The sequence below is a fragment of the Lacerta agilis genome, chromosome 8 (assembly GCF_009819535.1).
Source record: "Lacerta agilis isolate rLacAgi1 chromosome 8, rLacAgi1.pri, whole genome shotgun sequence".
Classification (NCBI taxonomy): Eukaryota; Metazoa; Chordata; class Lepidosauria; order Squamata; family Lacertidae; genus Lacerta; species Lacerta agilis.
In genome coordinates this window covers 16392272-16420240 of record NC_046319.1, presented here as the reverse complement: position 1 = coordinate 16420240, position 27969 = coordinate 16392272, and the positions used below count along the sequence as shown (strand labels likewise).

Below are 27969 nucleotides of genomic sequence, written 5' to 3'. Positions count from 1 at the left end.
CCAGTCGTGTCCGACTCTGGGGTTGCGGCGCTCATCTCGCTCTATAGGCCAAGGGAGCCGGCGTTTGTCCGCAGACAGCTTCCGGGTCATGTGGCCAGCATGACAAAGCCGCTTTCTGGCGAACCAGAGCAGCGCACGGAAACGCCGTTTACCTTCCCGCCGGAGCGGTCCCTATTTATCTACTTGCACTTTGATGTGCTTTCGAACTGCTAGGTGGGCAGGAGCTGGGACCGAACAACAGGAGCTCACCCCGTCGCAGGGATTCGAACCGCCGACCTTCTGATCGGCAAGCCCTAGACTCTGTGGTTTAACCCACAGCGCCACCTGGGTCCCCCTAGGCAAGCCTATACTGACAAGTTAAACCACAGAGCCTAGGGCTTGCCGATCAGAAGGTTGGCGGTTCAAATCCCCACGACGGGGTGAGCTCCCGTTGCTTGGTCCCAGCTCCTGCCAACCTAGCAGTTCGAAAGCACGTCAAAGTGCAAGTAGATAAACAGGCACCGCTCCGGCAGGAAGGTAAACGGCGTTTCCGTGCGCTGCTCTGGTTCGCCAGAAGTGGCTTAGTCATGCTGGCCACATGACCCGGAAGCTGTATGCCGGCTCCCTCAGCCAATAAAGCGAGATGAGCGCCGCAACCCCAGAGTTGTCCATGACTAGACCTAATGGTCAGGAGTCCCTTTACCTTTACCTATACTGACAAGTAGACGTTGGTGTGTTAAAATCATTTTTTTTACTATTAATTTTAATTACTATAAATGTTTCAAATCATTCTAACCTGTTTTTACTTATAATTTTAATATTTTCTTGTGAAACGCTTGGAGGTTTTATTGCGATTGAACAGTATATACGTTTTGTTAAAAAAAAATATATATAAAATAAATGCACCTAGATCAATGGGTTGCATCTGAGTAGACCCATAGACGTGTTCTTCTTTTCTCCTCCAGATGCTGTCCTTCATGCAGGCTCAGTACACCTTTTTCCAGCAGGGCTACAGCCTCCTTCACGAACTGGACCCCTATATGAAGAAGCTGGCCACTGAGGTAAGAAGCTATAGGAAGGTAAGGAGCTTCAGAATGAACCAGGGTATTAAGCCAGGGCCAAGTTCAGCGTTCAAATGTCCTGGCTTGTACTGAACTTGCTAAGAGCAAGTAGTATTAGTAGTAGTAGTAGTAGTAGTAGTCAGGCCCGTCTTAGAGGGATCGGCCGCCCTGGCGCAGCGATCCCTCGGCGCCCCCAGCCTGCCGCCTCTCCGCCCACCTCCCTCCCGCGCTGGCCGCCCCTCGGGAGGGGGGGTGGGTGAGCGGGGGATGAGGGGCGTGGCGTTGGAGCAGGCGCTCGCGCGCCGGCGGGCGAGCGGACTGCAAGCCGGCTGCCCTCGCCTCCCAGAGCCCCAGCTGGAGTGCTGGAAGGTCGCGCAAAGCCCCACGCCGCTTCAGCGCTCCAGCTGGGGCTCCGGGAGGCGAGGGCGGGCGGCTTACAGCCCGCCCGCCGGCGCGCGAGTGCCCGCCTGCCCGTGGGGGCGGGGGCGGGTTGGGGAGGGGGATCCCGGTATGCCGGTGGGCTCGCGGGGGCGCCCCTGGGGTGCCCGGCGCTCTGGCGCGCCGCGCCACCGGCCTCTATGGATGAGACGGCTCTGGTAGTAGTAGTAGTAGTAATATATTTATACCCCGCCCATCTGGCTGGGTTTCCCCAGGCACTCTGGGCGGCTCCCAACAGATTATTAAAAACATGATAAAACATGATAAAACACTCAAAAAACTTCCCTGAACAGGGCTGCCTTTAGAAGTCTTCTAAAAGTCAGATACAGTAGTTGTTTATTTCCTTGACATCTGATGGGCGGGCACCACTACTGAGAAGGCCCTCTGCCTGGTTCCCTGTAACCTCACTTCTCGCAGTGAGGGAACCGCCAGAAGGCCTTCAGAGGTGGTCCTCAGTGTCCAGGCTGAATGATGGGGGTGGAGACGCTCCTTCAGGTATACTGGGCCGAGGCCGTTTAGGCCTTTAATGGTCAGCACCAACACTTTGAATTGTGCTCAGAAACATACTGGGAGCCAATGTAGGTCTTTCAGGACCGGCATTATATGGTTTTGGCGGCCACTCCCAGTCATCAGTCTAGCTGCCGCATTCTGGATTAATTGTATGTAGTTTCTGGGTCACCTTCCAAGGTAGCCCCACATAGAGCACATTGCAGTAGTCCATGTGGGAGATAACCAGAGCATGCACCACTCTGGCAAGACACTCAGGCAGGTAGGGTCTCAGCCTGCGTACCAGATGGAGCTGGTAGACAGCTGCCCTGGACACAGAATTGGGATGAAACAGGAAACATTGGCTTGCATCCAACTAAATCCTTCTTGGAGCAGACTTATAGAAGAAGAGTGGACCTAAGTCAGCCATGTTCATGAACAGCAATGGGTCTAGGGTTACCAAGTGTCCACTATTTGAGTGGACAGCCCACTTTTTTCACTTTATGTTCAATATTTTTTCCACATTTTTCCACATTGGACATTTTTTTTATTCAAAAGCTTTATGATGAAATGGTATTTTAATACGTGTTAAAATGTTTGTAAGAAAATATATAATTTAATTTAATTTAACCCCCCCCCCCCCGCTTGTCCGCTATTTTTTGGAAGCAGACCTGGCAACCCTAAATGGGTCTACTCTGAATAAGGCCAGCGTTAGCTACATCACTGTGATTTTTTTGGGGTGGGGTGGGGTGGATATGTAATGGCTGGTCCGTTATTCTTCGAACCCGTGGGTCCTCCCGGAAGGTGAAAGCAGGAGAAGAAACGACAGGGGGAAGGAGTCACTTGAATTGTGCTCAGAAACATACTGGGAGCCAATGTAGGTCTTTCAGGACCGGAACAACAACACAACCAGAACCCCTTTTCTAATAGCTTTATGCACCGTAGCTGCACAGTTGCTAGGAAACAACAGGCAGGGGAAAAAAAAAACATTTCAGGGCTCTCCACCAAGACCCTCAGCGGTTCTACAAGTGGTCCTGGGGGTGTAGGGATGTGCTTGTGAGGGGAAGGCCTGGCAGCCACTGCCATGGGCCTGTCAGTGCTTGCTTTAAGGCCTTCACCTCTGGGCCTCTATGGCTACAAGCCCCTGCGGGGGTCGTTTGCGTCCCTGACGTCAACTCTGGATAAGAGCCTCCCGGCTAATCCTCAGAGCTGTCACAAAGCATCAGTGCGTTAATCCCTCAGGTGCCCTCACGTGGCGGTTGTGCCCTGGCCAGCCCCTGTACGGTTTCTGCGTCTCTCTTGACGTCTTCGGCCTTGCTCAGGAGGGCGGGAGTGGCTGGGGGAGGTCGGCAGTGGAGTGACGGAGCAAACTCGATGGCTTGGTTTTGGTGGAATCGGGGACGTTGGGCCAAGCTGCTCCCCACCCCAAAAGAATCTAGGAAGCTTCCTTTATAAAGAGCCAGGCCGTTAGGAATATCAGAAGCTGCCTTGTACTGCAGCCCAGCTAGCACAGCGTTGCCAGCACTGACTGGCAGCAGTTCTCCAGGGTTTCAGGCAGGGATTGTATATGGAAGTTTTTTATGTTGGGTGTTTTAATTTGCTGGAAGCCGCTCAGGGTGGCTGGGGCAAATCCAGTCAGATGGGCGGCACACACACACACACACACACACACACACACAAATATTATTATTGCACTTTCTGCATGCACAGCTGCTACAGCCCTTCCCTTAAGACACAAGAAGATTGGAAGCTGCCTAGTTCAAAATCTGACCATTGGTCCATCTAGCAGAGATTTCATGGGCACCTGCCATTTATGGTCTAGTTGAGATTCCTCCATTGCAGAGGCTTGGACTACACGACTCTACAATTCTATGATTCCATGACTGGCAGTGCTATAAGTGTGGTTTAATTGTGCAGTGTGGATGTGACATCAAAGTCAGACGAGAGGCATCCCTTGCCTTTCCTACCCAGCCTCCATATAGTTTCTTTAAATTGAAGGGTGCAGTATTGTGCAAAGAGATTCTTAACCTGAGTTTTTTACTTCGCCAACAGAACCAGAGACATTTTTACTCCCCCCCCATTGTTGTTTAGTCGTGTCCAACCCTTCGTGACCCCATGGACCAGAGCACACCAGGCACTCCTGTCTTCCCCCTTACATGGGTTTTATTTTGTTTTATATTTCACGTTTGTGTCTGCTGGTTTGCATAGTTTTAAACCTGTTTACTGCCCGGTTATTGGGCAGTATATAAATACCAGGTGGCATATACATTTAAAGCACTTCTATGCCGCTACTATGGCAAATAGGAGGGGAAGAAATGGAGGCAGTGAGAGATTTTACTTTCTTGGGCTCCATGGTCACTGCAGAGGGTGACAGCAGTCACAAAATTAAAAGACGCCTGCTTCTAGGGAGGAAAGCAATGACAAACCTAGACAGCATCTTAAAAAGCAGAGACATCACTTTGCCGACAAAAATCCGTATAGTTAAAGCTATGGTTTTCCCAGTAGTAATGTATGGAAGTGAGACCTGGACCATAAAGAAGGCTGATCGCCGAAGAATTGATGCTTTTGAATTATGGTGCTGGAGGAGACTCTTGAGAGTCCCATGGACTGCAAAAAGATCAAACTTATTCATCCTTAAAGAAATCAGCCCTGAGTGCTCACTGGAAGGACAGATCCTGAAGTTGAGGCTCCAGTACTTTGGCTACCTCATGAGAAAAGAAGACTCCCTAGAAAAGACCCTGATGTTGGGAAAGATGGAGGGCACAAGGAGAAGGGGACGACAGAGGATGAGATGGTTGGACAGTGTTCTCAAAGCGACTAGCATGAGTTTGGCCAAACTGCGGGAGGCAGTGAAAGATAGGTGTGCCTGGTGTGCTCTGGTCCATGGGGGTCACGAAGAGTCAGACACGACTGAACGACTGAACAACAACAACATGCCGCTTCAGTCATCATAGCTCCCCCCAAGGAATCCTGGGAACTGTTTTGATTGGTTTGATTTGTTATATTCCTGTGCCTCTTTTCATTCGGCTGAATTCCAAAGTGGCTTACAAACAATCAGTAACAACAAGAAGATAGAACATAATAGAATATCACACAGCATAAGTCATATAGAATAATTAAAACAATTGCAATCTATAAAACACTGTTAAGAAACCAACGACTAAAAAATAAGCTAAACATCACAATTAAAGCAAAAGTCGTATTATATGATTAACAAATCAGTACAGCTCTTATAATCTATAAAACAATATCAACAACATTATCAATATAGCAACCGAAAGAAAAACTAAACACTGTTAAGTTCATACGCCCAATCTTAAGTGTGCTATATCCTGCCCTTCTTGCCAAAGGAGCCCAGAGCAGTTAAGAGACACTCCCAACTCACAGAGCTACAATTCCCAGCACCTTTAACAAGCTACAATTCCCAGGATTCTTTGGGAGAAACCATGACTATTTAAAGTGGTATATGAGTACTTTGACTATATATTGTGGGTGTCACCTATAACTGTTAAGTACACTTGTTATACTTACAAGGTACAGAGGGTAAGTGTAACAGGCTTACTCTTTATGTATGAGTAACATGTTCGGAGAGCGAATGTGCTTTCGATCTTCCCTCATTTTAAGCCCTTGATGTAGGTAAGCCTAGAGAGGCATGAAGCAAGGGACAGAGGGGGAAACCCCCACAACTGTGTTTTCCCCCTTCTTCTTGCTTGTAGCTGGACCAGTTGGTGATCGACTCTGCTGTGGAGAAGAGGGAAATGGAGCACAAACATGCACTTATTCAACAACGGGTGAGTCTTACCGGCCGTGAATGATTGTTGGTGGTTCGAGGAAGCTTATGAAAGTAGGCAAAGGTGATGATGTCCCACCCTTTTTCTCTGTCCCAGGATTTGACTAGGAGAGCCAGGCAGCAATCTGTTCTTCTGGCTAGTGTGCATGCGTGGGCTGTCACAGCGCATGTGCGCTAAGGCTTGCTAGATCAGACTCAAGGCCCGTCCTGTCCAATACGTTGCTCCCAGCCAGATGCCTCTGGTAACCATCGGTCATGAGCCCCACAGCACCAGTGGGTTTGGCTTGGATTGAGAGGAGGAGGAAGAAGCAGTCTGTGTGTCTGTCTATGTCTGGGCATGTGTATCTGAAGCCTAAGTTGGAGGAGTGGGGATCTCTCCCCACCCACCCAAACTTCAGCCACTTAGGAAGAGCGAACAGAGATTCATTCTTTATTGCATTTCTATCCCACTTATTCCTCCAAGGAGGTCAAGGTGGGACACATGGTTTTTCCTTGTTTAATCCCCACAAGAACCCCGTGAAGAAGTGAGTCCCTTATTTCCTAGAGCTCTCCCAAATTCCAATCTTGACAGTCCCTTATGCTGACACTTTGGGGTGCTGTGATCTCTTATGACAAGCAAAAGAAGAAACGTGGCGTTTCAACCTGGTCTAGTCTTAAGAAAGGGGGGAAGGAGGGGGAAGAAGCTGCAAGACTGCAGCCCTTTCCCCATCTGCTGACTGATGCAGGAGAAGCCGTGGGCCATCTGGCAAGGATGAGAGGAGGAGGAGGAGGGTGGGGAAGCCAGCTGGACAGATGTGCGGGATGGAGAGACGGGAGTCTGTTCTCCAGCGCTGGCTGCGATCTTTGGGAAACTAGATCCAGCCTTCCCCTCATATCCCCCAAGGCAAAGAAGCAGAGGTTTAAAAAGGATAGTTAGGCTGTGTGTGCGCACCATACGTTTAAAGCACATTTGAAGCACATTCCTGCCCCTGGCAAATAATAAGAATTAAGAATAATAAAAGAATCCTGGGAGCTGTGATTTGTTAAGGGGGGGGGTAGATGGGAATGACACTATTGTAAATCACTTCTCGTTTAAAGCTGTTGCCCTTGACTCGGAAACAATGGCAAACATATCTCAGTTGGTTGGGCATAAGACTCTTAATCTCAGGGTTGTGGGTTTTCCAGTTGGACAAAGATTCCTGCATTGCAGGGGGTTGGCCTAGATGACCTTTGTGGTCCCTTCCAACTCTAAAATTCTATAATTCCTCTCGAGTTCTGTGGGGTTTATTTCTCACAATAAGTATGCACAGGATTGCAGCTTCCGTTGATTCAGGAGGCTAATGTTAAATTGCTGTGGATCAGTTTTGGTTTCTGGGTTAGATACTTAATTACACACATTGGCCTATTCAGACCAGTATTGTCTTATCCGATTGGCTCTTCAGTGTCTCGGGTAAATTCTTTGCCAACTCAGTTTGCTGAGATTGCCAGTGAATGTTGTGCCTCCCCAACCCCCTTGTCAAAATACGCAAAAGCGCACCTCTTTCATAACCTGAAAATGTGGCTGCAAATTTGGCGGTCTTATGCCAGGCCTGGTTGTTGCTCACAGAATTCCACCTACAGGGAATCGGACCTTGCATTTTGGAAAGAAAGAAAAAAAGAGAGCAAGTTTCTAGTCCTTATGGTTGCACAGCTAAAATTTGACAGCGCATGGGGGAAATTTGCTGAAAAGTTGCTGCAAAAAATTGCCAGGGATAGGGAGCAGGGCTACAGTGCACAGCTCATCTATGTGGTTAGTGCACCCAGGATAAGTTTTGCAGAAATAGTTATTGTGGCATAACATTTTAATTTTATTTTTTTACAAATGCTTCATCTGTTTGCTGCATGCATGTCGCAGAATTTGGATGGGGTTGGTTGCAGAATGTTGTTGTTATTATTAGCACAGTCCTGAGTCTTGACGTTCCACTGGTGTCTGGATTCAGAAACTGCATTTAGCAGCCTTGGATAGTTTTTTATGAATAAACTCCAATCAAGTAACACTGTTTCTTTCCTCTCCTTTTTCTTCCCTCCTTCTCCACCAATTTCTAACATGCCCTCCCAGACTCTTCTGCAGGTGAGTACCAGCCTATGTGTTCCCTGATTGTTTGCACACTTGTGAAACTTGCTCTAGATCACTGCCCCTTGGTCTTTTGCTCTATCCTGCTCAGGCTGTTAACATTGGCAGGGGAGGGATTGGATTATGACTGTGCAGGGAAACATGAATGGGGCTGTTTCCATCTGGTGTAGCACTCAGCCAAGGATTAATTTCCCTTAGAACTATTGGGTTGATTGACAAGGGTGTCTCTGAACACGTGCAAAGCATTCTCCCATAGTCACTTGTTGCTGCGTCCAAGTTCCCAGACACTGTCTCATTAGCAGGAAGAGTGCTTCTGTGTCCAGCAGTCTTTTGTGGGTGCGGTTTGGTTATGAAAACAGGTGCAATTAGACTCTGGGCTTTGTGGTCTTTTCGAAGGGGGACCTATCCTTAGATAGTCATGTGTATTATTTTTTATGTTACTTCAAAATGTAGTTGGACATTGCTTCTGCATTTCAGGACTCTCCTCCTTCTGCACAGTGGGCTCTGGACTTCTGCCTCAAAGTTGGCACCACTTGGTTTTGAACCTCAGAACCTAGACCATCCTGCCTTCTATGTAAAGGCGGGAGAGCAACTCAGTTAATTTGCACTTCCTGAAAGGATACACAAACCAAAATGCAGCTGTCCTTTGAAATCTACACTTTTTTGTCAGTTTTTTTTTTCACAATGCAATTCTCCAAACAAAAAAAAATGGGCTGGATGCAACATTTGCCCTATTCATAGTGGACCCGTTGAAATTAATGGACACACGCGACTAACGTATGTTTTACAACTATGTTTTACTCAGAGCACACCCATTGAAATGAATGGACCTTAGTCAGGTCCGCTGATTTCAGTGGGTACGCTCTGAGTAGGACTAACATTGGATGCAACACAATGTATGCAAACATGTGTCTAACTGTACAAACATGCAGATAACTGGTGAAAAATAACATAAAATGCAAGTTGCATTAGGCAGAATTGCTTACAAATATGTGTAGATTCAGGAAAAGTGTGTAAGGAAATGTTTGTCCTACTCAGAGTGGACCCATAGAAGTTAACAGGCATTATTATTATTATTATTATTATTATTATTATTATTATTATTATTATCTGTTATTGATGCAATTAATTTATTAATTGCCTTCTAAAGCACCATCTCTAAGTGATTGATCCACAGACATGACTAACAGTGGGGTAGCATTTAAAGAGTCAGACTAGGACCTGGGAGACCAGGGTTCAAATCCCCCACAGGGCCATGAAGCTCATTGGGTGTGACCTTGGGCCAGTCAGAATCTTTCAGCCTGACCTACCTCACAGGGTCGTTGTGGGAATTAAATGAGGGAAAAGGTAGGGTATATAAATGCAAATAAATGAACAAATAGAAAACTTGGGTCCATTGATTTCCGCAGGTCTCCTTTAAGTGGAACGGGTAGCTAGATATAACCCAGCTAAACTAAAATGCTGGTGGATTTTCAGGAGGGCTTTCAAAGAAAAATCAATGACGGAGTACAGAAATGTGGAGAGCTACACCTAACACCATACAACCAAGAAATTGAGAGACACTGAAATGGACAGGTTTTGTCTTCTGCCCGTGCAGCTGTTATCTTGGTCAGGACATCCCCCTCCTGTGTCTCTGTGTGTAACCATGTTTACAAGTGCCAAAAGGGGCACTTAGGCCCAAATCCGGATCACAGAGAAAGCCGGCCGCAGATGGCACGGGATTCATTGACAAATCCACCGTCATCCACTTACTCCAGTGAACTGGCGTTCCTGAGCAAGCAGGTGGCGGTGGCCGGGGCGGGGGGAGAGGAGGAGGTACAGAGCCCAGGGCGTTCATGGTTTGACAGTAATGCCTCCTGGAGGGAACATGGTGTGCTCTGAGAGTTAAGAGTGGGACAGAATTTGAAATCCAGTGGCAAGTGGGCCCAGGGAATTGATGCACCGTGCAGATGCTACCAGGTTGGTCTAATTAATCTGATGTTTGGGGGGGGGAGCAGGAGGGAAGGCACCGTGCCATAGTGAAGAGCTTGGAGCCCACCTTGCCAACGCCTTGCCCTTTGCGATCTGACGAGCCGCTGCAGTGCGGGCACAGTGGAGGGAATGTGATACCGGTTCTGCCACTGCACCCACACCGTGCCACCCTCTCCGCCACTACCTCTCAGTTAGGGACAGCAACCTCTGCATTGGAAAGCCGGGGGAGCAATGGTGCCTCATTTTGTGCCACCCCTCCTACTGCGACTTTAAGTGTGGCAGCTCTCACTTTAAGGCTCAACCTGTTGAATTCCTGCCAGCCCCACACACCCATTGAAGGAGTGAGAGGCCTGATTTTCCCAAATGGAACCCTAAACGAAAAACCTGACTGCAATCCTATATCCCCTTATCCTGGGAGTATGCCCCCATAAAACGCAAAGAGACCGCGGGTGTAAGGCGGTATACAAATTCAACAACAACACCAATAAAAATAACAATTCTAAATCACTTTTGGCGACCTGCGGCCCTCCAGGTGTTGCTGAGCTAAAACTACAGCTGCCATGCTAGCTGGGGCTGGTGGGAGTTGTAGTTCAGCAACACCCAGAGGGCAAAAGGCCCCCCAACACCTGTTCTGAGTAAACATGCATACCATTGTATCATAAGTTAAATAGACAGTGAGCTTTTGATGGGAGTTACTCTGCTCCCAAATCTTCACGAATCCGCAATAAACAGGACATCTAGGAGAGGCCTTTTCATCGTGCAAGTAGAGTTTGCCAGTATGCCTATCATCAAAATAGTGATGGTTTTGTAGGAGAAGAAGAAGAAGAGTTTGGATTTGATATCCCGCTTTATCACTACCCGAAGGAGTCTCAAAGCGGCTAACATTCTCCTTTCCCTTCCTCCCCCACAACAAACACTCTGTGAGGTGAGTGGGGCTGAGAGACTTCAGAGAAGTGTGACTAGCCCAAGGTCACCCAGCAGCTGTATGTGGAGGAGCAGAGACACGAACCCGGTTCACCAGATTACAAGTCTGCTGCTCTTAACCACTACACCACACTGGCTGTCTTCTAGGAGCCCAGTTACTCCTTCCCTTTTGGCTGGGGCTGTCCCAACACCCCCCCCTTTCTCTGTCCTTCTCTTCCTTTCCCCGGGGGCGGGGGGAGGGGTCCCTTCTTTTGTACATATTCCCTGGACGGCCATCATTCTGAGATGCTTTTGTCCTCTCACCAACCGCTGTCTTCCAGATTGCGTACTGCAGCTCCTTTGCACCTCGGAGGAGGAGTTCCCCCTTTTGGCTGATTTACGCCCTGTAGGAAAACAAGCCCCGCTTAAACAGAAGCCAAACCAACTTGAGCCTCCCTCTTGCAAAGAGAATAAAATCCTTGTGTGAGAGCGAGCAAAGGCTGACAGGGGCAGGCGTTTGGATTTTATAGCCTTCGGCTAACTTTCCTGACAGCTGGGGGACGCTGAGGGCGGGGCGAGGGAAAAAAAGGGGGCTAAAAACAGATTATTCACCAAAATTCAATGGCTGCTAGCCACGAGGGCTGTGTTCGTGGAGTGCCTCTGAATGCCAGTTGCTGGGAATCACGTGGGGGGGGGGGGAATTTGTGGTGCGCTCAATGGGGCATCTGGTTGGCCACTGTAAGAACAGGATGCTGGACAAGATGGGCCATTGGCCTGATCCTGCAGGTTCTTCTTATGCTCTTCTTAGCCATTCTCTCCTTTTTAAGAAGGGGGGAGGCAAATTAATGGAGGATAAGGCTGTAAGCAGGCACCAGCCACAGTGGCTATTGTTACAAAAGTTGTGTGCCACCCCCCCCCCCCACTCCTTGCAAAATTCCTGCGGGTTCCAGGCGATCACCTGGGGTCTCTGTCCTTTGGAAAATTGAGACACGGCGGGGAAATGTCATAGCTTTAACCAGTATGGTTTATTCACCTATTTACACCTTCAGTCTGCATGGAAGGAATCCAGATCTTGCAGCATGGTCATTTCAAGAGGGACTTGTCCCTTACGGCAACATAGCCCTGGAGTCCAAGGCATCTCTCCGAGCCAGACTTCAGCCAGCCTGCCCAAGATGGATCCCAGTCTTTCTTCCTCCTCCTCCTTCTTCTTCTTCCCAGACCACCTTGCTAAAAACAACAACGACAAACCTCTCTTTTCCTGACACCTCACACCCAGTTACCGTGGCAACCTTCCAAACCCCCAGTCTCTGTTCACACCTCAAGGCAAGAGGGGAGGACAGCATTGCCAATGGCCCTTAGCGGCCTGTATTGTTTCTTAACGGCCCCAGCTTGGCATGGCCGTTTTGCATTGGCTAGCTCAAGAATTCCTATGCAGCTTGTATTTCTCCCAAATACAGTGGTACCTTGGTTTATGAACTTAATCCGTTCCGGAAGTCCATTATTAAACCAAAGAGTTCTTAAACCAAGGTGTGCTTTCCCATAGTAGCGGGGGACTCAATTTACAAATGGAACACACTCAGCAGGAAGCCAAACATGTTCTTCCAAGGCAAAGTTCACAAACCAAAACACCTGCTTCCGGGTTTGCAGCATTCTTAATCCAAGTTGTGCATAAACTAAGCTGTTCTTAAACCAAGGTACCACTGTAATCAAAATCCTACCATTTATTCATTTCTAATTTGTAACACCTTGTTCTACCTCCACTGTCGGAGACAATATGTAGGGAGGGTGCTGTCTCCTGTCTCTTCCACTGTGAGAGCAGGATGTTGGTCTAGAGTGATGCCCCCGGCCTGATCCTGCTGGGCTGTATTTATGTTCCTATAAGCACAGGAAAGTGCGGGAGGCATGTGGCTGCTGGAAGGCTGCCTGGAATAGAACGTGTGCCTCATGTTGGATGGAGTAGAACACCCATTATCTGGTGCTTGCTCAGATGTTGTCAACCCCGTGTGGCAGAGTGTGGGAATTAGGCCCTTTTCTTCTTTCTCCCGTCAGGTGTCTTGTGGTCGTCCTGGCATCTAGAATTCCAAAATAGACTGCCTTGGTACCTGGAGGTTCTGCTTAGCTACTGCAGTTAATGTGGACGTTTGGCCCGATCTGGCAAAGCTGCTGTTATGGTCTTATAAAGGATTATGTGTATCCATGACGGATCAGAGGGTGGGAGGCTAAACAATTTGTTGGTGGAGGGAGAGAGGGCAGAGCATGTTGACGCCGGAAAACCGGTATCAAATGCCTATTTTTATTTAAGTTATAATATTAGATTTCTTACCTGCCTGTTGCCATAAGATCTTGCAGCGGTGGCAGCAATTAAATATTAAATTATAAAAAGAAACGGGAAGGCATCCAGGGGATGGAAAAAGATATTTGCATAATAAAACTCCAGCGTTTACTGGAAGGGGCTCTGTCATTCGTCCACCATCTCCCCCCATGCCATTTGATGGGTGGCGCATTCCGCTACAGGGGCCTGGTCCTCTTCCAGGACTTCTGGGATGGCTGGAGAGCTGCCTGGCTCGTGAATGCGTGGGAACAAGGAGGGAGTATCTGTGTGCTGGGGCAGCACACGTCAGGTTGATTTAGGAGGGAGGCTTTGGAAATAAATAACTTAACCGGGCTGGCCATATGGCGTATTGCTTTATCGTCCTCCTCCGACAGGGTGCAGGCAGAGCTTTGGGTTGGCCAAGGAGGGGTCCCTGTCTCTTTAGGTGGCATCCCACCAATGGGTTGCTGTGGGTAGACAGGGGCTGGGGGGGCTGATGGAGAACAGGGTGGGACAGGAGGGAAGGCAATATTGGTAGGAAATGGCTTTCCGTAGAAGTTCGTTGAGTCCCTCCATAGCGGGGTCAAAGGCCACATGGTGGAGTTCCCCCCCTCCCCGTCAAACCCCACTGCATCTTCTCTGCCCCCCCCCAATCTCCAGGCGACAGCTGTATGATAATTAGCCCTTGTGCTAAGCTGATCGGCTGTGAAAGGGAAGCCACTATCCTTAGGGTGGGAGGGAGGGAGGGAGGAAGGGAAGAGGAGGAGGAGGGATGGAGCAGGTGGTCCACAGGCTGGAGACAGAGAACCCTGCGGTCCAGGCCCTAGCAGAGCGAAACAGGAGTGGGAGGGGTTAAAAAAGTGGGGTGTGTGTGGGCAGTGAGGGGGGCAGAGCATCTCTCCGATCTCGAGGTGCGCCGTACAACACTGCCACTCCGGAGAGTGTCCCAGAAAGAGATTCGTGCGCACAGCCGAAACAACGGGGTCATGAAGATTTTCGGCAGACTTGAGTACCTTCTGGTAAGGGACTGTTTCTCCGGAACTCCAGAGATGCAGCAGGGCTTAGGGATACAACTGCATGCCATCTTCCCTTCCCTTTGTCGCAAGGGTTAGGGTGCCGGAGGGCTGTAAAAGGAGGAGGGGGGGTTGACAACACCTTCATAGCTCGGCTTAATGGGGATGGCGAACCCCTGAGTCTCCTTTAATTCCCCCTCGTCCAAGCTGTGTTCTCCTCTCAACTGCTGCTGCCGCCCCACACTTTCTTCTCCCTAAATCTGGAGTGCTCCCTATGCAACTGATGTAGCTCTCCTATTCGGATTTTCAGAGCATAGGGAAACTATGGACTTAGAGAGTGTGGGACAGCAGCAGTGGAAAGAGAACGAGGGAGAATTAAAGGGGTTCACGGTCCTCATTAACCTGGGTATTGGTGAGCCCTTAGTTATGTATGAAAACCAAGTTGGGTGTTTGTAGTTCTGTGGCTTTTTATAATCTCTACATAGTTTGGGACTATAAAAATCCACCCTTTTAAATCTTTCATTGTTCAGAAACGACCGATCTGGGTGTTGCTGCAATTGACTCTCTCTTTGTGTGTGTGTGTGTGTTTGTAACTTGATGCTATAATATTCCTATGGGGCTTTGGAAGTGGATGTGGCAAGTGCACAGTATTCGGATGTGAAACATAGGGAGCCGTGTTATACTAGCTTAGACTATGCATCCAGTATTCCCTGCTCTGACTGGCAGCAGCTCTCTGGGGCTCTGCAGTAGAGAAAGGCCTTCCCCCATCGCCTGCTAATTTAATTTGATCGATTTATATCCCACCTCTCCACCAAGGAGCTCAAAGTGGTGTATATCCTTCTCCTTCTCCCCGTTTCATCCTTATAGCAACCCCGTGAGGTAGGTTAGGATGAGAGTGAGAAACTAGCTGAGTGGGGATTTGAACCCTGGTCTCCCAGGTCCTAGTCCAGCGCTCTAACCATTGTGTCACACTGACTGAGATCCTTCAACAGGATGTGCTGAAGAATGAACTTGCCTTTTCCGTCACCTGCTGTCTTTTAGCTGGAGAGGTTGGGGATCGAACCTGGCACTCTCAGCATGCAGAGCACATGCTGTGCTGGTGAATTATGGCCTGTCCTTTAAAGCAGATCCACACCATATATGTAAAGAACATCCAACACACAGGGGATGACATAACCCATTTTGTTTCTGCTAAAGCGCATGGCTACCTCCAAACAAACCTGGGGACTTTCATTTATTAAAGGTGCTTGGAAATTGTAGCTCCACAAGGGAAAACTTCAGTTCCTGTTGTTCTTTTTTTTAGGGGGGGGAGTCACATGCTTTCAATGTGCATTGGACGGGTTTCAAACTTGTGGTGTGGAAGGTCCTTGCCATTGACACTTGCAAAGATTCCAGGCTTGTAAACCCAACTTGCATATTATGTCTTGGGGCAGTGGCTAATACAGTCCCAAAATGTGGTGTGCCAAACCAGTGTGTAAGCTTTTTGAATTCCCCATAATTCTTTGTCAGCCTAGACAGCAAACACTATGTGTGTTTCATATTTGTGTGAGAGAGAGAGAGGAGGGGGAGGAGGGAGGGAGGGAGGCCAGGGAGTTTGCATTTGGTCACAGTCTTCAGCTGGAACATGGAAATAGATAGCAGGCATTCTTCACTGGTGTGGTGTAGTAGTGAGAGCACCTAGGACCTGGTAGACCAGGGACCAAATCCCAGCTCAGCCATGAAGCTCACCAGTTGATGTTGGGTCTCTTAGCCTACCTCGCAGGGTTGTTGTGAGTTTAAAATGGAGAGGAAAGAGAGAGAGCTGTGTATCACACCCTTTTGCTCCTTGGAGGAACAAAAGGTGGGATGTAAATGGAATGAAGAGAAGCAAAGCAAAGCAAAGCAAAGCAAAGCAAAGCAAAACAAAACAAAACAAAACAAAACAAAACAAAACAAAACAAAACAAAACAAAGGAAGATCTGTTAGATGCTGTGCTGATTTCAGGTTGCACCTTGTCCTGCTGGGAAGAAGAAGGGTGACCCACCCCCACCCAACATACTTGAAAATCTTTTTTTAAAATCCAGCCGTTATCAGGTCTGTCTCCACCCTTAGGCAAAACTCACTGGTCCCTTGACAGATGGGGAAACAGGAGGGAAGGGAAATGGAACGGTTTGTAGATTAACAAACCTGGAGATTAAATTTTGGGTGGGTGTCCCCATCTGCCTCCTCCTCTTGCATCAGATTTTTTGACTGTAAGCTCCTTCAGACAGAGATCTGTCTTTTGATCATTGCACACTGAAGAAGAAGAGTTTGATGAAGAAGGTATTGGGTCTATAAAAGACCTCGGAAACTGTATGTTTCTAAGCAGGATCAAACTAGTATTCTGATTCGGCATAAGGTGGCTTCGCGTGCTGTGAATTTGTGGGCGAGATTCTTAAGAATCCTTAATTTTTGCAAGATTTTGTTTCTTTAATTGGATGAGTAGCATTTCATACAAAATGTCTCTGGTTGCAGCCTTGGGGGGTGCAGGGAGGTGGGCTCTCTCCCACAACGACAAATGTGTGATTGGTTGGAGTTTTTTAAAAACAAAAACAGGTTCTCTCTGTTTTCCGATCACACATTTACCCCAAACACATTCTTGATGATGTGGGCGTTGATTTTTGTGCTGCAAAGGTGATGCAAATGGGGGGAGGTGGAAGAGCGCTTTATATTTTTAAAAGGTGTGATGAAAACACTCAGACAGCACCAAGCTAGATGGAGTGTTTCGCCAGATTGGTATGCAAGGAGCTCTTTTTTCAGATAATGGGACTGAGCAAGGCATGTGGATAGGATGTGCACTGGGAATGGTGTGTGTGTGTGTGTGTGTGTGTGTGTGCGCGAGTGAGAGAGAGAGAGAGAGAGATTGATCATTCCTCAAGGGAAAGAAACAAAAGCACAATGGATTATGTCATCCCTGCTTGGTCCATGTGGCTGAACAAGCAGGCATGTGGAAAAGCCTGTGTGCACGTGTGTCTTTGTGTGTGTGTGTGTGTGTGTGTGTGTGTCTGTAGGATGATGGGCTTTTGCAAAAATAACTCTGCTGTACCAATGGGATTGTATTTCTGTGCACATATTCATGTGATCCCAGAGAGAAAGTGTGTGAATGCCTAGTAGTAATTTTATAGAATAGAAAGCCTCTAGGAAAGTTGGAAGCAATTCATTCTGATCCAGAATAATAAAATTAGAAGGGATCCTTAAGAGTCATGTAGTCCAAACCCCTGGTATTCAGGAATCACAGCTAAAGAAGCCCCTCTCTCCTAGAGGTTTATTTATTTGCAATTACATTTCTATCTCACCCTTCCTTCCAAAAGGAACCTAGGGTATGCAAACAATAAGTGGCTTTCAATGGTCACAAGTGAGTGTTTTTTTCTCTTCTTTATCATCTAATACATATCCTGTTTTGTTTGGACTCTTGGGTCCACAATAGAAGAGGTGGGCTGAGTTGGGAAGATTCAGGTTGAAGTCACTCAGGTGCAGCCAAGTAGGTCAGGTCAACGTCAGGCAGGCTGGAAGTATTGCCAGGTGGGTTTAGTGAGGCTGGGGCAAGCAGGATTGCTACTGGCTTAGTGAAATCAGATTCCAGTAAGCAGCGGTCAGCACCATGGATAGCTCCAAGTACCTTCTGCTAGCTGAGCTAGAGAAAGGTGTTGTCTCAGCAAAGGGCTGGAGATTGCTTGGGGAAAGATGGCCTGGCTTGGCTCTCCAGTGTGGCTGCCTCCTTGGGAGAGCGATTTGTGATCTCTACAGTGCTACTTCATTCATTTGCTCCTGCTTGGCTGTGGAGCAACAGAAGCTACAGGGCATTCCTCTCTAGAGTCTGAGGGTGATGGGAGAGTCGTCTTCTGGAGCAGGAAGGGTGTAGAAGGGGTGAGCTGAATCTTCTGCCTCGAGTAGAGTGAGCTGTGATATATTTGGAACAACAGCAGTCCTGGGTGCAGGATTCTTTTGCAATTACAGATTCTGGGAACCAAGTGAGGGACCTTCTGTGTTGTGTCACTGAGCAGAAGTCTTTCCCTAAAGCAGGGTTGTGGAACCTGTGGCACTGCTGATGAATGTTACACATGTACAAGTTGTGTGTGTGTGTGTGTGTGTGTGTGTACACACACATGGTTGTAACCAGCTAAGTTCTACTCAGAGTACATTCATTAACTTCAGGGGGTCTACTCTGAACACGGCTAGCATTGGATACAACTTATAGTGAGTTTCATTTAAAATTATATGCTGAGATGTGTTAGCATTTCACCCCTCCCTTTGTAAGAATCGTATGACTTGTGGTCTGAGAGAAGGGGGAGGGAACTGAGTCTTTGATCTCCCTATTTAACTTCTCTGTGCTATGTCTTGTCAGTCAGGTCAGACAGACTGTGCTATTCTATCTCTGCTGTAGATAAGATGTGTGGAAGGAACTTAGCCACACAGGCTGTATAATCTGTATATATTATAGCTTGTAGAAATAAAGAAGAACTGTTTCAAGTTAATGTAGCCACAGCATTTATTAGACCTCTGAAGTTAGTACAGGTGCTCATAACACACAGTTGTGAGTCCAGTTATCCGGATTGAGCTGAAGGTGTTCCAGTCTTCTAGCCTGGCCCAGTCGGGGCACAAAGAGGGGCACAAGACGTGGATAGATCCTGGCTTAAATCCACAAGATGTACAATTTAAAGCAAGGCAAAATCAGTTGGCCAAATGAACCAGAATAAGAACAACTCAGTTAGATAGCTCAGGATAGAAGGTACTGTATGTAGCTTCAATAAAATAATGGCAGATGTTTTCAGTGTAGATGCAACAGCAAGATCAATGTGTGACAGATTGCATGTCAGAGAAGGATTGAGATATTCCTCAATCTCAGGATTGCACTGTTCAAGCACAAAATTTGAAACTCGGCCAAATTTTCAGTACCCCGAGAATCTCAGCTCTCCTTAAAAACAAAACTCAAGGTGCTAGTCCTTATGGATGTATAGGTAACTGTGAATGCCCAAGGGCAATACCTGATGAAATTTTGCATCTCCCACCTGTATCCTGAAATTTTATAGTCCATGATCCTGTCAGTTTTATAAGCTGTGCCTGCAAGCAATTGCTCAGTTGGTTAGACGGTGGTGCTGATAATGCCAAGGTTGCAGGTTCAATCCCTTTATGGGACTGCTGCATATTCCTGCATTGCACTAGATGATCCTCAGGGACCCTTCCAACTCTACGATTCTATGATTCTATGAGGGGGGGGGGAGAGAGATAGAGCTATACAGAATGGAGGGATCCAGTATGCGCTCTGCAACTGGCCTCCAGAAGACCTAAAGACTACAGATTGCCCCACTCTCTTCCTAGCTTGTCTTTATGCTTCATGCAACAGAAAAAAAGAGGGAAAAACCCAGCCATAATCCTTATTGAATGTGATCGGCTGCTTTCTTTTCATGCACGGATGACTTCACATATGCAGTTGATGAGCTGACCTGCCACATCCAATGTTTAGGATTGTGGTAGATGCCACGAGGAATGGGAAGAGAGGGAGAGAGAGGCTTCAGAAGCTGCTGCCTCTTCACCTTCTTACACTAGCTAGTTCATGCATTTTTCAAAGGGTCAGTAGTTCCGGAGTTTATCCACTCCTTCCTGCATGTGGTGATGTTTCAAGGCTAGGGTTTCACCCACAAGGCAATTACGACCCGTTAACACTTATACCAGTTAGCAGACTGAAGCATGTGGAAAGGTATTGGTGAGTCTAAATGACCACAATGCAGTTAAACATAGGAAGCTGCCTTGCACCGAGTCAGACCACTGGTCCATCTAGCTCAGTGTTGTCCACACTGATGGCAGCAGTTCGGTCCCAGCCTTACCTGGAGGTGCAGGTGGGGTGGGGGGTGGGGGTGAACCTGGGAACTTCCGTATGCAAAGCAGATTCTCTAAGAACTTAATAGCTACTTGATCCTGCATAGGACACCACTCTACCAATGTTCTGATTGTGCTCAAGTTCCCTTTCAATGAAGGGGCCATTTGCCTTGCATGCACAAGGTCCCAGGTTCAATCTCCGGCATTTCCAGGTACGGCTGGGAGGGTCTCCCTGTCTGAAATTCAATATTGAGGTAGATGGACCTACAGTCTGGCTCTGTGAAAGGAGGCTTCCTATGTCCTACAACTATGATTTGGAATAGAGTGTGAGTGGTGGAGGACAGACGGACCAGATTTTCACATAGCACAGGATGCCACTGAAATTTGAGACCCCAAGGGAGGCCTTTGAGGAAATCCACAATTTCCCCCCATTCTGTCCCTAGACTTAACCAAATGACGTCTCTCATCCCACCCGCTAACCCCAATGGCCTTCTAAAAATGGTATATAGTTGAACTAAGGCGCTATGTTGATTTAAAGCCTTTTTCTGTTTATTTCAATTAGAAGAACAAACAAACACTCTGTGATTTATGTTAAAACAAACAAACAAACCACAAAATGTCAGGTGGCTAAGTGATAAGAGGCACACACACCCCAAAATATTTTGAGCACTGGAATTTATTTTTTAAAAACATTAAATTGGAGCCATTGTCTTGTGTGTGTGTGTGTGTGTGTGTGTGTGTGTGTGTGTGTATAACCTGCCTCCAACACACAAAAGCATTAGTCGCTCCAGGACTTATTTGATTGCTTTGTTTATTTTGTTTGACCCTAGCAATGCATTGGCGAAGAGTTCTGGTTCCCCACCGCCTGCGTTTGAAATACAGAATGGTGAACCTTTTTAAATTTCCCCATTGCAGGCGATTTGTGCCTCTGTTCTTTGGTTTTGTTTCCTGCTTCATCATTGGCCAGTTTGAAAGTAGCTGTATTTTGAAGGCAGGGCAGGCACCAAAACCATCTCCATCCCAACAGTGGGAAGGAGCCACTTGCTCGCCTCTTTGGGAATTTGGTGCCTCTTTGTAGGGGGCATTCAGGGTTCCCAAGGAAACCATTGTAATAATAGCTTTCATTGCTAGGCTAGGCACCCTTGGATATATAAATTCAAATCAGGACTTCCGGCGGCTGGCGCCATTGCGGATGGTCCTGGGTTGCTTCGGTGGCGAGGCACCCAGTTCATCCCGGGGGTTAGGAGCCCTGCAGCCGCATGCAGGGCTCTGGTTGGGGAGCGGGAAGAGCGTCCCGCGCCCTGGGCTCCCCGGCTATGCCCGTTGTGCTCCGAACCCTTCCCCCGCGCCCCCTGTAAGGGGGGAGTGGGGGTGAAGGGACCACGGAGTCGGGCTTCAGGGGACATGCCCCAACCGGGATGTTTACATGCGGCGGCAAAGTCCGTGAGGAGCGTCTCTGTTCTACCTGTCATTAAGAAGTTGCTAAGAAACCAGAAGCTGTGAGTAATTGACTGACTCTTTGTACTTCGGGAAAAGCTCTGGGATCAAAAGAAAAGGCAGCCCGCCTCTCTCCCTTCGGGGGTTGGAAGGAATTAACTCTTTAAGTGACTGCTGCTACACTAATCATTTGAAAGTGCTTGGAATTTGAAAACTGACTCTGTAGAGATTCCCTCTCAGGGGTTAATTGAGGAAAAATATCTCCATTTGAAGTTTTGGTCTTTATACTCTGGCTTCGGAAGAAATGGCGGCGATTTGGAATTGCGCAGGAGAAAATTGAGACAAAGGAGGAAAAAGACAGGAAATGTAATTTGATACCCACCTCCCTTCCCCGAAGATGTTGGACTTTGCGCTCATGCTGGCACAGAAGGACTGGGAGGTAGAGGAAAAGCTCACTGTCTTTCAATTGGAGCTGGCTAATCGAAAATTAAGAGTCTTGTGTGGGATTATAAATGGAAATAATCTGTATTCCACAGAGGAGGCTTTCCAAAAAATCTATTCAATGGAAACAGACTTTTGCAAAGAGCTGGAAGATGTGCTGGAAGGATGGTCTGAGAAATCAAATCAGTATGGAAAAGGGAAAAGTGGAGATTGCCTGGAGTAGAGAAAGTCTCTTGCTCTCTCTGTGTGTGCTTGTGTGTGTGTGCACGTGGGTGCGTGTGCATGCTGGCATGACATTTATTGATACGACATGAAAGCAAGGACAGATGACAGCTGGGCATTTGGCAGGAGATTCTGACTGTGTGTTTTCTGGACGGTGGCCTGCTGTCTTTAAGCCTCAGCTTTGCAATATTGAATCTTTGGCTTCTTCTCCACATCAAAGGTTTCAGCTTGGACCTCCACTTTCAGCAACTTTCTCCAGTCACTGCTGATCATCCCCCCAACCACCACCACCACCGCTCTCTCCCTCTCCCAAAGTTGGCTCTCTGCCATACTTTCGCAATCAACTTCAAGCTTCTATCTAGTCCTCACCGTCTCTGCTCCGATCTCCTCCTCTGTCTGTTTCCTCCATTGCATTCTTTCCCAAGCCCCACTGCACCTCTCCAGCATTGCAAGCATTGAGCTGCCAGCAAGCCCCCCTCCCACCCCACTTCTTCTCTCTATCTGACATGTTTGACACTTGCTTCTTCCTAATGAGGTTGTTACCAAAGAGCATTCAGTCGGGTGGTCCCTCACCTACAGTCCAAGAACAGTTTATACCGCGTGATACGTGTCGTTTTAAGTTGGTTGGCACCCATTGTGAAGAAAGTGAGTAGGGAGATGTTTTCCTCCCTCTCTCATAACACTAGAACCTGGGGGGGGGGGCATCCAATGAAGTGATGGCCACCGACTAGGATGGCATTGAATGGATTTTAGACAGGTTCATGGCTATCAATGGCTACCAGACACAAGGGACACCCACTGCCTCTCTGTTTCAGGCAGTAGCACCTCTGAATACCAGTTACTGGGAATCACAAGTGGGGAGAGTGGTGTTCTGGGCTCCCCAAAGACATCAAGAGCCTGAATAGCTCAGTTGGTTAGAGTGTGGTGCTGATAATGCCAAGGTTGAAGGTTAGATCCCCGAATGGGGCAGCTGCATATATTCCTTGCATTGCAGGGGCTTGAACAAGATGACCCTCAGGGTCCCTTCCAACTTGACAATTCTGTGATTGTTATTAATTGGTCACCTCTTTCTTCAGCAAGTGTTCTAGCCTCCATGATTCTATCTGCTTGGCCACTGTGACAACAGAGGCTGGGCTGGATGGGCCTTTGGCCTGATCCTGCATCCAGGCTCTTACCAGTATATTCTTACAAGTCCTCACTTGCCTTGCTACAGCAGAGGATGATGTTCATCCCTTCCTCCTCTGCTCAAAAGCCTCTAATGAACGAGAGTCTACCAACATCCAAGACAATCTGCTCCACTTTCAGTGGTCTTTGCTTAAAAAGGCATTTATAGGTATTGCTGTAGACCTGCTTGAAATGTTGGTAGAGCTACGGTGGAGGTTTTAACTCGCACAGTCTTGCGGAAATTTTGTTGTGTGGTGTTGTATTGAATCTGCCTTGAGATGACTTGGAAGATCACCCTCAAAATATTTAGGGGTCTGGTCCAAAGGACTGTGAGGCTGGTCTGGGTTTGGGAGGATGTAAACGCAATATTTTAAATATAGAACTAGTGCCATAATTTGAGCCACATTAATTGTATATTAATTTGCTTGGATTAATTGCGGCTTTCCCAAAGGATTCTGGGTACTGCAGTTTTGACATGTGTGCAGACAATCCTGTCAGGAGAAACCCCAAAACTATAGTTCCCTGCAGAGACGGAAGTGCTTTTGAACTAGTTTAATTTGCAGTGCAGAACAAAAACATGCTTTGCGTCTGGGGTCAAACTCACACCAAACATTTAAAGCATATGGTGTCCCCCCCAAAAAAAAATTCCTGGAAACTGTAGTTTGTTAAGGGTGCCAGGGATGGATTCAAGCTCTATGAGGGGTGAACTAAAGTTCCCAGGATAAAGCACTGTGCTTTAAATGTAAGGTGTGAATGTCACCAGATAATAAAGACTAACAATTTGAGGTTGGGTCTTCGCAGTACCAATTATCCCCCACCCCATTGTTCGCTCTTGAATTGGAGGGTGTGTTATATTCCCACAACACTACTTTTTTTTTTTTAAGGCCCAGCACCACAGAGCAGTGACAAATTTCATGGCAACGGCAACCATTAACTTAAGTGCCTTTTTGCCCGCTCGGCACATTATAGGCCCCAGCGAAGCCTGGTTGCTAGGCAACATGAACTTCACTCTCATTAGGATGAGTTATTTCCATGCTGGGGGATGTTGGCTCACCAGGAAGGTGTCATAATAAAGGGAAGAAGGCGGACAGGAGATGAAGGGATGCAGTGGGATGAGTCATGGCCTCAGAAAGACAGCCTGGCGCTCAATTAGAGCCAGAGAGCTTCCAATTAAACAGAAGCCGGCCTGGCCTATAAGTCTCCCCCACCGTGCTCCTCCTCTCATCATCTATGGTGGCATTTGTTTCGCAGATAAGGGAGGCGGTGGTGCAATGTCTAACACCAAAACTTTGAATAAAGCTCCAAGTTCAAAATTGAGAAGCGGCTGGCTTCTCAAATGAGATGTATAGGCCCAGAGCCTGACCAATCGTCCTCTCCCGCTCACAGTGATGGAGGAAGTGGCCTTATCCCAAGTCAGGCTACCTGGCTCAGTATCGTTTACACTAGCGTTCTTCAAACTTGAGTCACCATGCATGGGTGGACTACAGATCCCACCATCCCTAGCTAAGCTGGCTGTGGATGATGGAAGTTGTAGTCCAACAACATACGAGAAACCGAGGTTGAAGAATACTGACGGCAGTGATTCTTCAGGGTTTCAGGCAGGAATCTCTCCCAGCCCCACCTGGAGATGCCGAGGAGTGAATCTGGGACTTTTCAACGCACCTTGAGACCTGCGGGTTTAGGGTGGTATAGAAATTTTAACAGCAACAATGCAGAGCAAATGCACTGGCGCTGATCTGGAACCCTTCCCTTAAATTATAGGAGGGCCACATGTAGAGATTGCGAAGAAGTGAAACATAATCCTTCAAGAATCACACTTCTCCAGCCTTTGCAGTGCAGTTCTCAAGCCAAGTCATATGCCTCGAAATGCACACATGAGGTGTAAAGAGTGCAGGCAGCACATAAAAACGCAGTATTATTAGGGGGAATTGCTTTGGGCAAATTAGGCAGATTTGCATGCAAAGATGCATCTCCTAGAAGAAATATGAGGTAAGAGGCTGCTGAATTTTCATGAGGACTTGTCTTTTAAAAAGCAAGTCACAAACTGATGTATATATATATGGCAAGCTGAAGAGTGGAAAAAAGGAGGAACGGAGAGAAATGAAAACTGACAGATTCACTCATCCCTGTTGATGGCACATCTCTGCTTGCCTTGGGCTTATAGGACTTCTCCTACGATGACTCCAAAGTGGAATTCAACGTCGATGCCCCCAACGGGGTGGTGATGGAAGGGTACCTCTTCAAGAGAGCGAGCAACGCGTTCAAGACCTGGAATCGGTACGTTGGGATCAGTGTGTTTCCAGAAAAGCCATGAGAGAGAGAGAGAGAGAGAGAGAGAGAGAGACTTTTGTGGTGGCATAGTAGTTAGAGTGTCAAACTAGGATCTGAGGAACCAGGGGTCGAATCCCCACTCACTGCAGCTCACTGGGTGGCCTTGGGCCAGCCACAGTCTCTCAGCTTAACCTACTTCATAGGGTTGTTGGGGGGATAAAATGGGGAGGGGAAGGAACTGTGCACTGCCACCTTAAGCTCTCCAGGGGAGAAGGAGGATAGGAATGTCAGGAGGAGGATTTAATTGTATTTCTATCCCACCTTTCTCCCATGAAAATAAATTTTATTTTTTATTTTTATTATTATTATTTCTACAGCTTACAATTTATGGTGCAGAATATTCTGTTCCATTGAATTCCGACTTTGAGCTCCCTGGAGGAAAATCTGGAATATATCAATGTAATAAATAAATAAATACAATTTATCCTCACCCCCTTTCTCAATTCTCTCTCTCTCTCTCTCTCTCTCTCTCTCTCTCTCTCTCTCTCTTTCTTCCTCAGGAGATGGTTCTCAATACAGAACAGCCAGCTGGTCTACCAGAAGAAGCTAAAGGTCAGCCAGGTTGCCTCTGATGACATTAGTGGATTAGCTGGCTTCTCTTGATGTCTTACTGTTCAGGGGATTGTCAAGCCATCCTATGCGGACTAGGACGAGAGATTGGACAGATTGGATGACTCCACACTTCATGTGTTCAGAGCCAGTGGCAGAATCCATTTTAATTTTTGGTTCTGCATCTGACACTGTACATGCACAGAGAAGAGTCGGGTGGGTGAGATTCCCCCCAGAGGGTGCTTCTAGCTTCTTCACCATACAGCTTTTGGCGATTGTTGAAGACTCCCCACTTCACCCTGGCCTTTGATGCCTGACGTGTGTGTTTTGAGGGACCCGCCCTATTCTTGTGACTGTGATTTGTCTTAGCTGCTTTTAATACTGAATTTTAGTTGTAACCTGCCCTGGTGAAGGGTGGGTAATAAAACTAATAATAACGACAGCAATACTAATTCAGCATTGGTGTCTTCCAAATTTTCTGGAGTAGAATCTAATAGTTCTGCTTTATCCCTATGCATGCCACGTAAATTAGAGCCTCAAGCCAGGTAAAAAAAATGGTAGCAGCATCAGTTCCCCCCAAAGCATACAGCATGTGCTTTGAACCCCAGCTCATTCTTTTCAGAAAAATGGAAAACTCAGCTTTTATTGTCTCCTTTGCTGACAGAATCCTTATCTGTATTTCCGTCAACATGTAGGGTATGCTACGGTTGGTAGCCACCAGCCATGCACACTCATTCAATCGGGTGTGCAACCATGAGCCCTTGTGCTAGTAGCAGCCCATGGGGGCTCCCTATCTGCCACCACCTCACTCTTCTTTCCCTTCCAGCGCAGCATTAAGGCTTTAGACCAGGGAAGGGGAGACTCAAGCCTGGGGCCTGAATCTGGCCCTCCAAAGCTCTCTGTCTGGCGTTCGTAAATCTCCCTAGGCCTCAGCCCTCGCCGTCCTTGTTTTCCCCTGCCTGGAATGTGTCCTTGAACTCGGATCATTTCTCTCGCTTGCCTGGGCAGAAGATAGAGAGGGGTGTGTGTGTGGAAACTAGCCACCTATACAGTGGTCCCTCGACTTACGAAAAGAATGGGTTCCGAAAGAGCTTTCGTAAGTCGAAATATTCGTAAGTCGAAGATCGCCATCTAGCGTCGGGGAAAAAACACCGCAAGTCAAAAAAAAACGCATTGAAATCTTCGTAAGTAGAGGTATCGTGCCGCTGCTTTCCCTTCGTAACTCAAAAATTTCAGAAGCAGCGGCCATTTTTTTAGCTCCGGGACCCGTTCGCAACTCGAAAATTACGTAAGTCGAGTTGCTCGTAAGTCGAAATACGACTGTACAAAGGTAAGGTTTCCATTCATTGCTCCACCCCCCCCACTTTTGACTCTGGCCCCGCCCACCCCTGTCATGTAGTGCCCCCCCCGAAGGGAATAAGGCCCTCTGTCTGGAAAGGGTTCCCTGCCTCTGGTCTGAAAGCTCAAGGAAAGCCAAGAAAGCTTATAAAACACACAGCCAGTTCCACACACTTGTGTATTTGCAGCCGCAGGCGGGACATTGCAGTGCCACTGACTCGCTCGCTCCGTTTTTGTCTGTTCAGGATGTCCTCACGGTGGTGGTGGAGGACCTCAGGCTTTGCACCGTCAAGCCCTGCGAAGACATCGAGAGGAGGTTTTGCTTTGAAGTCGTCTCTCCCACTAAGTACGTTGTGCAAGTCTCCTCCCCCCCCCCATGTGCATTATAATTACAATCATACCTTGGATTTCAAACACCTTAGTTCTTGAACATTTTGGCTCCCGAATGCCGCGAACCCGAAAGTGACTGTTCCGGTTTGTGAACTATTTTTGGAAGCCGAACGTCTGACAGGGCTTCCATGGCTTCTGATTGGCCAATCAGAAGCCGTGCTTTGGTTTCCGAACGTTTTGGAAGTCGAATGGACTTCCGGAATAGATTCCCTTCGACT

General features: G+C 47.6%; 1 protein-coding gene across 5 annotated transcripts in view; it reads left to right on the top strand.

The window, feature by feature from the left end:
- Window positions 1–27969, top strand: part of ACAP3 (ArfGAP with coiled-coil, ankyrin repeat and PH domains 3) — a 135589-nt gene that overhangs the window by 75664 nt on the left and 31956 nt on the right. For all 5 annotated transcript variants that reach the window (XM_033156309.1, XM_033156310.1, XM_033156312.1 and 2 more), the window contains exons 8-13: window positions 945–1040; window positions 5681–5755; window positions 7832–7843; window positions 25308–25420; window positions 25975–26026; window positions 27607–27707. In XM_033156309.1, coding sequence (XP_033012200.1) covers window positions 945–1040; window positions 5681–5755; window positions 7832–7843; window positions 25308–25420; window positions 25975–26026; window positions 27607–27707 — 449 coding nt within the window. The remainder of the gene's footprint in view (window positions 1–944; window positions 1041–5680; window positions 5756–7831; window positions 7844–25307; window positions 25421–25974; window positions 26027–27606; window positions 27708–27969) is intronic.